General features: G+C 41.1%; 1 protein-coding gene across 1 annotated transcript in view; it reads left to right on the top strand.

The window, feature by feature from the left end:
• Positions 1–146: 146 nt before the first annotated feature.
• The window catches only part of LOC128701165 (4-trimethylaminobutyraldehyde dehydrogenase), a gene marked incomplete at its 5' end in the record, with an annotated part of 84,942 nt that continues 69,796 nt past the window's right edge, over positions 147–15,292 (top strand). Inside the window, 1 exon segment of the mRNA XM_070087859.1 lies at positions 147–287. Within this exon segment, the coding sequence (XP_069943960.1) occupies positions 147–287 (141 nt within the window).

Here is a 15,292-nt window from a genome sequence, read left to right as displayed (position 1 = left end):
CCTTGTCTTTCATCAGTCTATCTGCTGATACATTCAATCCAAAATGTCTGTGTATTACTTGTCTAGGAATATTGATTATACTGTTTATACCCTTTATGTAAGTGTGCACCAGTGCTTTTTCTAACAAGATGTGTATATGGTTGCAGGTGATGGAAGCTGGTGCAAAAGGTATAAAGTCTGTGACTCTGGAGCTTGGAGGTAAATCACCACTAATAATATTTGAAGATGCAGACAAGAAGAATGCTGTCAAGGCCACATTGATGGCAAACTTTCTGTCTCAGGGTCAGGTGAATAAAATTTATTTATACAAAAGCTTGATATATGTAGGAAACTCATTTTTTAATGCTTGGTGAGACAATCTTCATGCTTTCCACAAATATTATTTCTCATTGCAAGGAGAGGATGGTGGCTGTATGTACTTTTTACACAGTTGAATTTACAGAGTAAAAGCTGTTATATCATATCTTGACTTATTTGAAAGCTCAGCACTTTCCATGGTATACTACCACTTCTAGAAAGCAGTGCCAAATGTTAAGCCTTTCCAGGTCCAGAGGCCAAATTTCAATGGGTGCCCCAGTGTCCAAGAAATTCTGAAAAATCAAAACATTTTTTTTTCTTACAGAATTAACCCTTTCAGGGTTTTTGACGTACTAGTACGTCTTACGCGCCAGGGTTATTGATGTACTAGTATGCATAAATTCTAGCGTCCTCAAATCAAGCAGGAAAAGGCTGGTAGGCCTAGATGTGAGAGAATGGGGCTGCATGGTCAGTGTGCACAGTACAAAAAAAATCGGGGACCCAGTAGTGCATTGTGGGAAAGCCATTTTATTACACCTTGTTCACCACGTCTAGCGCTAAGAAACTCCTCACTCCTCGGCTAATTGGGGCTCTTTTGTTTCTGAGTGACAGTTCAAACACAGATGGGAGTGCCAGTGAAGATGAATTTCATGGTCTTGAGGAGTTTGTGACTGAAAGCAATGCCCAGGAAACCAGAATGAAGGAAGGAAGGTAGGAAGAAAAGAAGGAAGGAAGGTAAGAAAAGAAAGAATGAAGATAGGAAGAAAAGAAGGAAGGTAGGAAGAAAAGAAGGAAGGAAGGTAGGAAGGAAAAGAGGAAGAGATGAGAGGAAGGAAATAGGAAGGAAGGAGGGAGACCATTAACCTAGGATAACACAAAAAATTCAGACAGTGACTTGTTTCCATGTGGGTTGGTGGGTGGGGAGGAAGGGATGGGTGTTGACAGGCAGTGAGAGTGGTGAGTGATGGTGTAATTTGTCATTATGACACTATGCTGGTGACTCAGCATATTTACAACTCCACCCCCACACAACAACTACAAGCTTACAGAAGCTGTAGCAATTCTAGGAGGTGTCCAATGACTTTTTGTGTGTATATATATGATAGAAAAATAGTAATAAACAACATTTTTTATTGTTGGTTAGTGTAAACATGTTTTGTAAATCTTTCTTCTTCTTTCAACACACCGGCCGTATCCCACAGAGGCAGGGTGGCCCAAAAGGAAAAACGAAAGTTTCTCCTTTTACATTTAGTAATATATACAGGAGAAGAGGTTACTAGCCCCTTGCTCCCGCCATTTTAGTCACCTCTTACAACATGCATAGCTTACGGAGAAAGAATTTTGTTCCACTTCCCCATGGAGATAAGAGGAAATAAACAAGAATAAGAACTAGAAAGAAAATAGAGGAAAACCCAGAGGGGTGTGTATATATGTGCTTGTACATGCCGACTCGTACGGCCGACTTGTGTGTGTAGTGCGACCTAAGTGTAAGTAGAAGTAGCAAGACATACCTGAAATCTTGCATGTTCATGAGACAGAAAAAAGGACACCAGCAATCCTAGCATCATGTAAAACAATTACAGGCTTTCGTTTTACACTCACTTGGCAAGACGGTAGTACCTCCCTGGGCAGTTGCTGTCTACCAACCTACTACCTAGGATGTTTTGTAAATATAATGACAATATTTGTGCGGTTATTGTGTAGCATACGACAAGTGGATATACATACAATATACCTTATATTGATCTCACAGGCCATAAAAAAAGTTACTTGAAGGAAGGAAGGAAGGAGGGAAGGTAGGTAGGAAGGAAGAGATGAGAGGAAGGAAGGAAGGAGGAAAGGTAGGTAGGAAGAAGGGAAGGTAGGTAGGAAGAGATGAGAGGAAGGAGAGAAGGAAGGAAGAAGGAAGGAAGGAGTGAAGGTAGGTAGGAAGAGATGAGAGGAAGGAAGAAGTAAGGAAGGAAGGAGGAAAGGTAGGTCAGAAGAGATGAGAGGAAGGAAGGAAAAACGAAAGGTAGGTAGGAAGGAAGGAAAGAAGGAAGGTAGGTTTGTGGGGAGGAAGGGATGTGTTGTGGAAGGCAGTGAGGGTTAGTGAGTGGTGGTATGATGCATCTTTGTGACACAAGACACGCAGGTGACTCATCATATTTACAAGTCCACCCACACACAACTACAAGCTTTCAAAACCTTTTGTAGGTTTTGATATTGTTGGTAGCAGCAAGCAGTTGCTCATAGTGTTTGTGAATTTGGTTACTTGTGGGTCCTGGTCATGTAGTAGATTTATGTTGAAATCTCCTGTTAGCAGCAAGTGGTCTTTGTTCATATGTGCATCAGTTATCAAGTTTCCTAATTTTTCACTAAAGTGGCAAATGTTTGACTATGGTACTCTGTAGATGTTTATAACTGAGGGGTTTTTGCAGGTCTTTTGATTTAAATTTAGTTATGATATATTCACCATGCTTATCGCTTGTGCAAAATTTATTGATACATTCAAGCTGATTTGAGTAGTATATAGCTGTTCCACCCCCTTGCTGGTCTGTCCTACAGTTGTGTATGGCTGTGTAACCAGGAATGGCATAGACATCTGTAGTACCAGGCTTTAGCCAGGTTTCTATGAGTGTGATAATTGACAGACTGGAATGAAGGGAATTGAGTAATGCTGTGAGGTCATCGTAATGTTTGCTCAAGGATCTGACATTATAATTAAAGATAATTATGTTATTGGTTGCTCTGAGTAATGTCTTTGCTTGGTCTGCTGTATAATAATTACAGTTGCTGTTTGATTCATGTAAGTCATTTAATAAAAGGTTTACATCAGGATCAATGCCTGTAACCATAAGAATGAGAGTGACTCTACAACTAGATTTTTGAATAAAATATTATGTTAAACTTAATAATTATGATACTTAACTAATTTATCTTACTAGCTAATGGATTGTTACAGATGGGAGGTTGGTATCAGGATCAATGTTTGTAATCATAAGATTTATAGTGAATCTATAACTTGACTTAGGAATAGGAATTAATTCATTCCAGTGGAATTCCAGGCATGAGAAAATACTTCAATAATTTCCATATCAACTCTATGGCTTATTTATCTATCACAATTCATGTAATATGACAAACAATATTAATAACATAGAAACATGATATATACACTAGAATGAATAAAATACATGCCATTACATATGTGGCTAGTAGTGGTGACAGCGGCCATTGTTGTGGTTGGGGTTTATAGGGCCACCACAGCAGCCATTCCTGCTCCTGTCTACATGTGGAGAGAACCTAGGAATACCCAAAAAAGTCAGAGTATCTTATAAGTGCTACACTGCTGCTTCATGTTGTCTGCCACTACTACCTCATGATGTCTGCTCCCTCTTTTGCTAGCATGCTGAAGAGCTTTCCAATATGTGAAGGTTGAGGGTCAGTGCCACTCGGACAGATATTGACGATGACGTCATTTGTTTACTCTTGAACATCGCCAAAGAATGGAACATTTCTGCTACTTTGAGCTCAGTTTCAAGGTACTTTTCATTGTGAAACTAATCAAAATCATATCTATTTCTGTAGTATATCTTCCATTCTATCAAATGAGGCCAAAAAAATGAGAATATAACCAGAAAAACCACATGTAAGTATACCACTAAGGGGAGGGTAATGGCTGAGAAGTGACCTCCGTTATTCATGGTTCGATTTCTTTCATCTTTGGCGTACGCTAAGAAGCATCTTTCCATCATACATTGCCCAAGTTTCAATAAGATAATCCAAAAAACAATTGAGATCCAATTCCCTAGATCAAGAGCAAGAGCCCCTCACCAGCATCAAGGAACTTCCCTTGAGGCCTGCTTGCATCTGGAAATTTTGCTCGCATCTGGAAGCAAAAAATTCACCAAGCAACTGCTCATATCTGGAAAAACTCGAACGTGGATGCACTCACAAGTAGAGGTTCCACTGTACTTTCATTACATGTTATATCATATCTTGTATACTTATTTATTCTCTTTTTCATAAAATATGTATTACAGTGGAACCTCTGTTTTCATATGCCCTAGTTTGTATGTAAAACTATAGTTATTCTCTATAAAATGTATATTTTGTTAATATTTTTGGGTGTCTGGAACGAATTAATTTGATTTACGTTATTTCTTATGGGAAATATTAACAAAAAATACATTTTATAGAGAATAACTATAATTTTACATACAAACTAGGAAATACAAAAACCGAGGTTCCACTGTACTTATTACCAAAGCTCTTTCTACACGTAGTTCAATTAAAGGCCGCCCATTTTCATTTACCCCTGGCACCCCAAATTTACCTACTACTCCCTCCACAACATTTTTACCCACTTTAGCATTTAGGTCCCCCACCACAAGTACTCTCACTTGATTCAAAACTCCCCACACACTCACTCAACATTGATTTTGGGAAATCTCTCTCCTCTACACTTCTCTCCTTTCCAGGTGCATAAACACTTACTATAACCTACTTTTCACACCCAACCCTTATTTTAATCCATATAACCTTGAATTTACATGTTTATATTCCTTCTTTTACTGCTATAACTTCTCCTTCGACACTATTGCTACTCCTTCCCTAGCTCTAACTCTACTAGAAACCCCTGACCTAATCCCATTTATTTCTCCCTACTGAAATTCTCCTACCCTCTTCAGCTTAGTTTCACTTAGAGCCAGGACATCCAGCCTCTTTTCATTCATAACATCCACAATTATCTCTTTCTTATCATTCGCACTCCCTCCACGCACAATATTTATTGGCATTTATTACTTTAAAAATAAAAAAGATTATCACTGAATAATTTAATTTGTGTGTCCTACCGGAACAAAAACTAAAAGATGTTTTCAGGGGTCAACGCCCTTGCAGCTCAGTCCCAGACCAGACCTTCTGATTCATGGTCTGAAAACTCAGGCTGTTAATGCTGGCTGCATTGCTATCCAACATATGAAGCATAGCCCAGCTGATCAGGAACTGACTTGAGGAACATACCAAATTCCCTTTTGAAGACAGCCAGGGGTCTGTTGGTTATTTCCCTTATGTATGAAGTGATGGTGTTGAAAAACCTTGTGCCTCTACATTTATTATGTTATCTCAATGTACTCATGGCACCCCTGCTTTTCATTGGATGTGTTTTACAGTCTGTTGAGCCTCTCTTGTTTTCTTAGGATATGCAATTTGGGACCAGTACCTTTGGGATTTTCTAGGTGTAAATTATGATGTATCTTCCGTGTCTACATTCCAAGGAGCACAGGTTGATCAACTTCAAGTGTTCTCAGTAACTCAGGTTCCTGACTGAACTTATACATTCAGTGAAGGTTCTTTGTATATTCTCTAGGTCTGCAATTTTGTCTGCCTTAGAAAGGGACATTAATATGCAGCAGTATTTCAGCCTGGAGAGAAAACAGTGACTTAACCCTTTGAGGGTCCAGAGGCCAAATCTCAGTACTGAGATAGCCAGGGTCCAAGAATTTGCGAAAAAAAAATTCCTTTTAGAATTAAAGATAATATTCTTTTAGAGGTAATAAAGCAAAAAAAAAAAATTATGTTCAGTACTTACCAAGATATAGAGGGGTGAAATTGACCCTCAGTGACCGGGTAATGGCAACATCAGTGACTTCTGTAAAGTCGCATTTTTTTTATTTTACTTTTTTGTTACTTTTTTCATTTCTTTTCTGATATTTTTTCCAGTAATGTTTGTGGCCTGTGAGACCAATATAATGCATAATGTACAGTGGACCCCCAGTTTGCGAAGTCATCGGTATCCGATAAATCCGGTATCCGAAGCATTATATCGCAAAAAATTTGCCTCGGTTCCCGTTACAAAACCCGGTATGTGATACGATTCGTATGAGATGTGTCCACGTGTGGCCTGAACTGCCCCGTGTGTGCCAGTGTGCTCGCATCTAAGCATACAAGGTGTCATGCACAGTGGTGTCTTACATTCCTCACACATAAACAGAGTGTCTGAGTTTTTGTGGCCGTTGTTTTGTTTGTGAACAGACAAAACATCTCTTCTGAGCCCCTTTCTTCTTAGTTAAAGGAAGCTGTATTAGGAGTGATCACCTTCCTGCCTCAAACGATTGGGTAATCGGTGATCAGTTCGTGGACGGTTTTGTATAGCAGGTGTTGTGACCTGGTACTTGATTATTAGTTGCCTGATGACATATAAACAAAATTCACCATACGGTGGTTTGTTGCTGGTCTTCATTTGGGACATATTATACGCATTGAGCATTGAAATGTCCATGAGGTGGAAGAAAAGTTTCGTGTACTACTTGTAACTCTTATGAACACAGTCGGCAAAGCCAATTTGCATGTCACGTTTGTCAACCAAACGCATGTTTTGTGTATAGTCAATCACTGTTGCTGGTTTTAGAATAAGGTTCATTCGTCACTCTATCCACCTTGCCACTGTCTTTCATTTCGTTATGGTGAATGGATGTCAATAATGTGACATCTCGTTTGTCATGCGCCGTAATGCCATGATATCATTGGCAGCAAACACCTGCACCTCACCACTACGAGTGCCTGTGTTGAACTTGGGTATATGTTTACGATTAGATCACACTGTGCCACATGTCTGTCATGTTCACTCCCAAGAAATCACTGACTAAGGGGCTTGTGTACTAGTTGTCAGTACAGTGGACCTCCGGATTAAGTCGTCATTGGAATAAGTAATATTCAGAATAAGTAACTTTTTTTTTTGTCAAAATATTGGCTCGGTGAATGTCACTGAACTCGGTGTAAGTCATTCGTCTGGAACGTGTCCGCATGGCCCTGACACTCCATGTACAACCAGTGTGCCACTGTTTACCAGCCAGTGAGGACGATCCCACGTGTTCATACGATACATTTTGTATTATTCCATTCTTTCTAAAGCTTATAACTGCTAAACAAGCCACCATGGACCCAAAGAAAGCTTCTAGTGCCAGCCAGCCCTTTGGTAAAGGGCTGAGAGAGAGGGGAGAATGTGCCTTTTTCAGTGATTCTGCAATATGTAAGGTACTAAAGCAGCAGGAGTCGATAAAGGCTATAGTGCCAGCCAGCGATAAAGTGTAGCATTAACAGTGTAGCAAGTAAGTGAAGTGATTAATCGACAGAAAAAGGACAGCATGAAACTGACTTCTCCATTGTTGTTGTAGGTATATAGGGTGACACTGACAACACCGCCGCCTCTGCTGCTGCCTTCACCACCACTATGTAAGGCTTATCTTTCAGTGGCCCTTATACACCCAACAACAAACAACACACCACCACTCGTGACATTCTTAACTCTGACTTTTTTGGTCGTATATATACATCTTACAAGCCAATGTGTTTGGCATATATATACTCAAAAATTCTAGTGGCTTCAAATTAAGCAGGAGAAAGCTGGTTGGCCCACATGTGAGAGAATGGGTCTGTGTGATCAGTGTGCGCAATATAAAAAAAAATCCTGCAGCACGCAGTGCATAATGAGAAAAAACACCAACTGTGTTTTTGGATTAAAATGCCGACTTTGAGGTGTAGTATCTTCGTGTAGCATTTATGGTTGTCTTCTTGTTTTCTTGGTCTCTTTTGATAGAATGGAAAACATATTATAGAAATAGAAGTGATTTGATTGGTTTTACTATGAAAAGGATCTTGAAATGGAGCTCAAATGGGTTGACGTTATTTATACAATTATTACAATATTGCAGTAGTCTGCACAACAGTAAATCTTCTATGTGTGAAAAAAATTCAAAATAGAAAGCAAGAGTATTATAACAAGGGCCTGGAGATGTGACTGATGAACAAAGAAAATATTATTTTAGTGCCAGAAATGTCTGCATTGTTCATTCTGGACCCTATTTTGAAACTGACATACTTTTTAATTTGCATAAAATTGGCCAAATTGCCAATTTCTGACCACTTTATTGGGTAGTTGAAATTGGTAAATGGGCAGTTTTTTGTACTCAGTTGATAGAACAAATGGAGTTCTAAAGAAATGGCTGAGTTTGGTGGACAGGAACAATGGAATTGGCCGAAAATAGGGCTCAAAGTGGGCGAAATTGCTGATGCGTAAATGTTGCCGAGGTCGCTAACTTCATGAGAGCGTAATTCCGTATGTTTTCCATCAAATTTTGTACTTTTGGTGCCATTATCATCGGGAAAAGATTCTCTGTCATTTCATAAGAAAAAATAGTTTTTTTTTTTTTCAAATATTTTGCGACACCAGGAGACGCTTAACCCTCTGACTGTTTCCGACATATAAATACGTCTTACGAGCCAATGTTTCTGACGTATTTATATGCACAAATTCTAGCGGCTTCAAATCAAGCGCCAAAGGCCTGGTAGGCCTACACGGGAGAGAATGGGTCTCAGTGGTCGGTGTGCACCCTGTGAAAAAAATCTGGGACCCAGCGGTGCATTGTGGGAACGCCATGTTGTCAGTCCATTTTCACCATGCCTCTCGGTAAGAAGTTCCTCACTTCTCGGTGGATTGGAGGTCTTTTGTTCCCATGTGATAGCTCTAACAGCAATGAAAATGTCAGTGACAGTTGTTTTCACGGTCGCTCTTACGTGCTAGAACTTTAATTTGTGTCATCAATCCTATACGATACATCCCTCTAGCGCCTGGAACCAATCTTGGGCGGAAAACATTATATACTGAGTCAAAAAAGGAGAATTAGTGTGCACTACCTAGCAGAGTTTACTGCCAGAGGGGAATCATAGGCCTGTGTCCCGTGTGAAAAAATAATAATAATTGAACTTTGTGTCAGAGGAAAGAAAGTCTCCCTGAAAACATTGAGTATACATAGTGTATAGTGTATACTACAGTGGCTCCCTAGTATATTGATGATAAAGGCTAAAGTGTCATTTGAAAACAGGTGAATTTGTAAATGAAGTGATAAGCCTATAGAGGCAGGTGCCAGAAGTCGCCAGAAACTTACCACAGGTCAGCTGTTTTTAATAATCTTCCTGGCTTGCTAGTGTACTCGCATATAATCTAGTGATACCAGTGAATAGCAGAATACAGTGTTGTAGTAGCAACTAACCAGTATTATAATGGTACTTAGTGGAGTGGAGTGACTTTCATTAGTTTCTTTTTTCTTGAAATACCAGACGTATACTGTGAATTTCATATAACCTGTAGTTACCAGCGGTCGCAATATACACAACGAGAAGCAATTATTACTACAGAAAAAGCGTCCTTCCTCCAAAATTTGCACCAGTCAACTATAGTGATAATATAGCATTTATTGTGGTGGAGACGGAAAAAAAAAAAAAAATAAAAATAGTAAAGCTAGATACAGCGATTGATAAACAAGGGTTGAGGTCGACCGTTCGTCATTGTAGAAGCTGCCAGCAGTCACCGGCTCTTCAACACGCAAGTTATACTTTTGTATCAATCAAATCACATATTACTCGGGTAGATAATTTCCAGTAGATCCTTCATGTGTTAGCTCAAATCACCGACCAGTATGTTTTAAATAAGTGACCCACTGATCAGATCAGATCGACTGGTCCGAACCCTTGACTGGTCCGAACCCTTGACTGGTCCGAACCCTTGACTGGTTGGTCGAACAATAAAGCAGACTGTAAATGGATGGGGTTGTAGGCGCCCTTATAAACACAAACATTAAATATATATCAGGAACGTGCACGGTAAGCTGTCCAATATACAAAAACAGTTAGAAACAGAAATACAAATAGCTAGAGCTTCATTTAAGGTTATTAATAGAATATTCAAGAGGTTGCTAGTAGAATTGCAGTAAATCAACCATTCAAATCATTATGAAGCTGTGTGTAGTCTGTGGTCAGTCAAACAAACGGGCTTCCACATGCATAAATTGTCATTTTTGTGGAAATTGGTGTCACGCCCCTTGTGCAGATATCCAAGAACTAGCTACAAGCAGTATTAAAACAGGGAAGTGTTTTTGGGTATGCCCAAATGAGATAAATCTGTGGACTAAAATCACAAGGGTATTAAAAGAGGTCAACATCAAAGCTGCTTTCATAGAAAACCTGGAAGCTTTCTACAACAGATGGGAACATAAAAAGTCTGGGCTGAATGGTACTGCCCTTGATACTGGCCATGTAGTCAGAAACTGTAAGGCTGGAGATGATGTCCTGGTAGTCAGTAAATGTGGGGCTGATAGTGCTGTCCTGGGAGACAGTAATGGTGAAGCTGGAGGTGCTGTCCTGGGAGACAGTAATGGTGAAGCTGGAGGTGCTGTCCTGGGAGACAGTAATGGTGAAGCTGGAGATGCTGTCCTGGGAGACAGTAATGGTGAAGCTGGAGATGCTGTCCTGGGAGACAGTAATGGTGAAGCTGGAGATTTTGTCCAGGTAGTCGGGAATTATACGCAGGAAGGAATACATATAAATGACCTCATAGGGGACAGGAGCCATAGTAGGGAAACAAGTGTAGTCAAAGATAAGATAAAACCAATATTGCAAACTAGAAATACCGCAGGAAATAGCAAACAAGAGGACTCCACTAGCAATAGTGAGGATATATTACCAAAAACAACTGGTGGGAGCTCCATTGTTGGTGCTAGGGAGGATAGAAGTAAGACAGGGAAACATGCACCAACAGGGAATACAGTCACAGAAACCCAAGGCAAACGGAAACCAAGCCTGTGCACATACTATGCACTCGGTATCTGCTGGCATGGGAAATCTGGAAAAACAGATGGGACGTGCAACTATGACCACCCTAGAAAATGCCATGCCCATATGACAACAGGAAAATGCAAACTCCCTTCCTGTAAGCTTTTTCACCCTGAACTGTGTACCTCTTCAGTACAGGAAAGACTGTGCTATAACTTAAATTGCCAGGCATACCATCTAAAGGGGACAAAAAGATACAAAACATCCAGGCCATGGGAAAACCTGGGTAGCCACAGCCACTCAAGAGGGAGAGGTTTTTTAGTGCCAGGAAGGAAAAAAAACTGGCAGGAAATGGCAGAAATCGTACACCAAATCCAGTCATTCCTGGAGTGGAACCACAGTCGATGGCCTCCACTCCAAACCAACAGATACAGATACTAATGCCGGAAAAAAAATCCCCCCCCCCAGTACCAACAATACCACCAGTCCGATAACATTCTTCTTTGCAAATATACAGGGTCTAAAGCCAGCAACAAACAACAAAATACCTTTCATCCGTGGACTGCTTGCAGAGGCAAAGGCAATGTTCGCGGCTTTCACTGAGACCCACATAAAGGATCACTTGGACAACGAAATATGGATCCCAGGTTACAACCTATACAGATGTGACAGAGTGAACAGGCAAAAGGGGGGGGGGTTGGCCTGTACATTGCAGAGTCACTTGTTTGCACAGAACTGCTAAATGCCTCAAATGATGTAGTGGAAGTTTTAGCAGTAAAGGTCGAGAACCAAAACCTAGTCATTGTGGTAGTCTACAAGCCTCCGGATGCAACATCCCAGCAATTCCAGGAACAGCTGTTAAAAATTGACCACTGTCTGGAAAATCTTCCAGCTCCTGCACCCAACATCTTGCTCCTGGGGGATTTCAACTTAAGGCACCTAAAATGGAGGAATATAGCAAATAATATTGTTGCAGTAATAACACCAGGAGGCAGCTCTGATGAAAACTCACACTCACGCGAGCTTTTAAATCTCTGCACAAAATTCAATTTAAACCAGCAAATAATAGAGCCTACTAGACTGGAGAATACACTAGACCTCATCTTCACTAACAATGATGATCTGATAAGAAATGTCACCATATCAAAAACAATATACTCAGATCACAACATAATTGAGGTTCAGACATGTATGCGCGGAGCCCCAGACCGACAAAATGAGATTAGTCACGAGGGAGCATTCACCAAATTCAACTTCAATAACAAAAACATAAAGTGGGACCAAGTAAACCAAGTCCTAACCGATATAAGCTGGGAAGATATACTAAGCAACACAGACCCCAACTTATGCCTAGAACAGATTAACTCGGTGGCACTCGATGTATGCACAAGGCTTATTCCTCTAAGAAAAAGGAGGAGTAGATGTAAAATAGAAAGAGACAGGCGCTCCCTTTACAGGCGACGGAAAAGAATAACAGAGCGGCTAAAAGAGGTCAATATATCTGAAATGCGTAGGGAGACACTGGTCAGAGAAATAGCAAGCATCGAACTTAAGCTAAAAGAATCCTTTAGGAGTCAGGAATCGCGGGAAGAACTAAAAGCCATAAATGAAATCGAAAGAAACCCAAAGTATTTCTTCTCCTATGCCAAATCAAAATCGAGAACAACGTCCAGTATTGGGCCCCTACTTAAACAAGATGGGTCCTACACAGATGACAGCAAGGAAATGAGTGAGCTACTCAAGTCCCAATATGACTCAGTTTTTAGCAAGCCGCTAACCAGACTGAGAGTCGAAGATCAAAATGAATTTTTTATGAGAGAGCCACAAAATTTGATTAACACAAGCCTATCCGATGTTATCCTGACGCCAAATGACTTCGAACAGGCGATAAATGACATGCCCATGCACTCTGCCCCAGGGCCAGACTCATGGAACTCTGTGTTCATCAAGAACTGCAAGAAGCCCCTATCACGAGCCTTTTCCATCCTATGGAGAGGGAGCATGGACACGGGGGTCGTCCCACAGTTACTAAAAACAACAGACATAGCCCCACTCCACAAAGGGGGCAGTAAAGCAACAGCAAAGAACTACAGACCAATAGCACTAACATCCCATATCATAAAAATCTTTGAAAGGGTCCTAAGAAGCAAGATCACCACCCATCTAGAAACCCATCAGTTACACAACCCAGGGCAACATGGGTTTAGAACAGGTCGCTCCTGTCTGTCTCAACTATTGGATCACTACGACAAGGTCCTAAATGCACTAGAAGACAAAAAGAATGCAGATGTAATATATACAGACTTTGCAAAAGCCTTCGACAAGTGTGACCATGGCGTAATAGCGCACAAAATGCGTGCTAAAGGAATAACAGGAAAAGTCGGTCGATGGATCTATAATTTCCTCACTAACAGAACACAGAGAGTAGTCGTCAACAGAGTAAAGTCCGAGGCAGCTACGGTGAAAAGCTCTGTTCCACAAGGCACAGTACTCGCTCCCATCTTGTTCCTCATCCTCATATCCGACATAGACAAGGATGTCAGCCACAGCACCGTGTCTTCCTTTGCAGATGACACCCGAATCTGCATGACAGTGTCTTCCATTGCAGACACTGCAAAGCTCCAGGCGGACATCAACCAAATCTTTCAGTGGGCTGCAGAAAACAATATGAAGTTCAACGATGAGAAATTTCAATTACTCAGATATGGTAAACATGAGGAAATTAAATCTTCATCAGAGTACAAAACAAATTCTGGCCACAAAATAGAGCGAAACACCAACGTCAAAGACCTGGGAGTGATCATGTCGGAGGATCTCACCTTCAAGGACCATAACATTGTATCAATCGCATCTGCTAGAAAAATGACAGGATGGATAATGAGAACCTTCAAAACTAGGGAGGCCAAGCCCATGATGACACTCTTCAGGTCACTTGTTCTATCTAGGCTGGAATATTGCTGCACACTAACAGCACCTTTCAAGGCAGGTGAAATTGCCGACCTAGAAAATGTACAGAGAACTTTCACGGCGCGCATAACGGAGATAAAACACCTCAATTACTGGGAGCGCTTGAGGTTCCTAAACCTGTATTCCCTGGAACGCAGGAGGGAGAGATACATGATTATATACACCTGGAAAATCCTAGAGGGACTAGTACCGAACTTGCACACGAAAATCACTCACTACGAAAGCAAAAGACTTGGCAGACGATGCACCATCCCCCCAATGAAAAGCAGGGGTGTCACTAGCACGTTAAGAGACCATACAATAAGTGTCAGGGGCCCGAGACTGTTCAACTGCCTCCCAGCACACATAAGGGGGATTACCAACAGACCCCTGGCAGTCTTCAAGCTGGCACTGGACAAGCACCTAAAGTCAGTTCCTGATCAGCCGGGCTGTGGCTCGTACGTTGGTTTGCGTGCAGCCAGCAGCAACAGCCTGGTTGATCAGGCTCTGATCCACCAGGAGGCCTGGTCACAGACCGGGCCGCGGGGGCGTTGACCCCCGCGCTCTCTCCAGGTAAACTCCAGGTAAACAGAGGTGAGTCCTTGATTTTATTCAAAGGAAGACTCTCATTCAAGCAATATATACCAAGCAAGAGGAAATGCTTTGGTATAAAGCTATTTGTACTGTGTGATTGCAGAAGTGGTCTAATTTTGGATATCATTGTGTACACTGGCAGTAATACTTTGAGAGATACCATGAAGTTATTGGGTATCTCTGGTAATGTGGTTCGAACAATGATGGAACCATATCTTGGTAAGGGGCATATGTTATTTACTGATAACTGGTACACAAGCCCCTTACTCAGTGATTTCTTGCGAGTGAACTTGACAGACGTGTGTGGCACAGTGTGTGGTAATCGTAAACATATGCCAAGGTCCTGCAGCTGTCATGGACTACAACCTCAATATGCGCTTAGTGGACAAATGTGACATGCAGATTGGGTTTGCAGACTGTGTACGCAAGAGTTATAAGTGGTATATAAAACTTTTTTTCCATCTTGTTGATATCTCTATGCTAAATGCTTATAACATATACAAGTTGAAGACCAACAAAACACCAAAATATGGTGAACTTTGCCTGTCAGTAATCAGACAAATAATTGCAAAGTACCAAGGAGCAACTCCTGCAATAGACCAGTGCCCACAGACGTCATCTCGTATGAGGCCTGGTGATCACTACCCCATACAACTGCCTCCTACTACTGCCAAGAAAAATGCTCAGAAGAGGTGTTATGTATGTATGCATACCACAAAACGCCCACAAACACGCAGAGACACTCGTTTTATGTGTGAGGAGTGTGAAGTGCCCCTCTGCATATACCCATGTTTCAAAGAGTTCCACAAGCTGCAGCAGTTCTAGGAACGTGTTTAGTGACTGTACATATGTATATATATTA

The sequence above is a fragment of the Cherax quadricarinatus genome, chromosome 2, assembly GCF_038502225.1.
Source record: "Cherax quadricarinatus isolate ZL_2023a chromosome 2, ASM3850222v1, whole genome shotgun sequence".
Classification (NCBI taxonomy): Eukaryota; Metazoa; Arthropoda; class Malacostraca; order Decapoda; family Parastacidae; genus Cherax; species Cherax quadricarinatus.
The sequence above is the reverse complement of the archived record's forward strand: the minus strand, read 5'-3'. Positions and strand labels throughout refer to the sequence as shown.